This window comes from Palaemon carinicauda, chromosome 14 (genome assembly GCF_036898095.1).
Source record: "Palaemon carinicauda isolate YSFRI2023 chromosome 14, ASM3689809v2, whole genome shotgun sequence".
Classification (NCBI taxonomy): Eukaryota; Metazoa; Arthropoda; class Malacostraca; order Decapoda; family Palaemonidae; genus Palaemon; species Palaemon carinicauda.
In genome coordinates, this window is record NC_090738.1 from 45898791 (window position 1) to 45900244 (window position 1454).

A 1454-nucleotide genomic window follows, 5' to 3' on the forward strand; every position below is an offset into this window, starting at 1 on the left:
GATTTCGCTTTCCTAACAATTTTACAGTACGTACTGTTATCGTGTGTGATACTTACAATACATTATTAGCCATGGGTCCCAAAAAAGTCGCTGATGTCGGGGGAAAGAAGAGGATGATGCTTTCCATGGAGCTGAAGATGGAAATAATCAAGAAATACGAGGCTGGCATGTGGTTAAGTGTGCTCGTAAATTAATACTGCCGAAATCCGTCTACGATAGGAACGATTCTGAAGCAGATGGAAGCTATCAAAGCAGCAACACCTTAGGGTGTGACTGTTTTCTCCAGCAAGAGGAGACACGTCCATGATGAGATGGAGATAGTGCTGCTGGATAAAGGACAAAGAAATGGCTGGAGACACTATCACTGAAGCGATAATCTGCCAGAAAGCCAGCACCATTTCCGGTGATCTCGTGCTTGCTCAGGCCAAAGCCGACACAGGAGAAGGAACATCGAAGCAGGAATCCCTAGAGTTCAAGGCTTCTTGTGGATGGTTTGAAAAATTTAAGAGACGCTCAGGCATTCATTCAGTGGTGCATCATGGGGAGACTGCAAGCTCGGAAACGAAAGCGGCCGAAGCCTTTGTTAAGACGTTCGACAAGTTGACTGTCCAGGAAGGGTACAATCCCCAGCAAGTCTTCAACTGCGACGAGACTGGGCTTTTTTGATAAAAAAAAAATGCCTCGTCGAACGTACATCACGGCAGAAGAAAAGACGCTACCTGGACATAAGCCTATGAAGGACAGGCTTACCCTTGCACTATATGCAAATGCCGGTGGGGATTGCAAGGTGAAACCTCTGCTGGTGTATCACTCCAATACTCCTCGAGCCTTCAAGACCTACAAAGTCACTAACAAACATCTAAACGTATTGTGGAGTGCTCATGGAAAAGCCTGGGTAACAAGACAATTGTTTATTAAGTCGATAAATATTTATTTTGGCCTGACTGTGAAAAAGTATTTGGAAGAGAAGCGCCTCCCTAAGAATTGCCTGCTGGTGCAGGACAATGCCCCTGCTAACCCTCCTTCCCTCCATGAAGATATTGCAGCACAATATTCCTTCATCAAGACACTATCTTCCAGCGAACACTACCCCTCTCCTCCAGCCCATGGACCAGCAAGTGATTTCAAACTTCAAGAAGCTTTATACAAAATATCTCTTCAAGAGATGTTTCAAAGTCATTGAGAGCACATACCTTACCCTTCATCAATTTTGGAAGGAGCATTTCAATATTGTCATATGCCTCAAAATGATTGATCAAGCTTGGCAGGAGGTTTCGAGTCGCACCTTGAAAGAAGCAGCTATGGCCTGATGACATCACCGCACGAGATTTAGAGGGCTTCCACGCAGACCAAATTGAAGACCATTCCGAAAATGTTGCCGATCCTGAGCCTGTTGCTCAACCTGAAGTTGCCGAGATCGTTACACACGGGAAGTCCATGTGTCTGAAAGTTGA

The 1454-nt window shown here is 45.3% G+C and overlaps 1 protein-coding gene across 1 annotated transcript; it reads left to right on the forward strand.

The window, feature by feature from the left end:
* The first annotated feature begins 676 nt into the window (after window positions 1-676).
* On the forward strand, window positions 677-1183 carry LOC137652752 (tigger transposable element-derived protein 1-like). The gene has a single exon (XM_068386159.1). It carries the CDS (start codon window positions 677-679, stop codon window positions 1181-1183), a length of 507 nt encoding a protein of 168 aa, XP_068242260.1.
* The last annotated feature ends 271 nt before the right edge of the window (window positions 1184-1454 follow it).

Bases quoted from the DNA above. Each gene is read 5' to 3' on its own strand.
- LOC137652752 (XM_068386159.1), top strand. From the start codon at position 677: ATGCCTCGTCGAACGTACATCACGGCAGAAGAAAAGACGCTACCTGGA.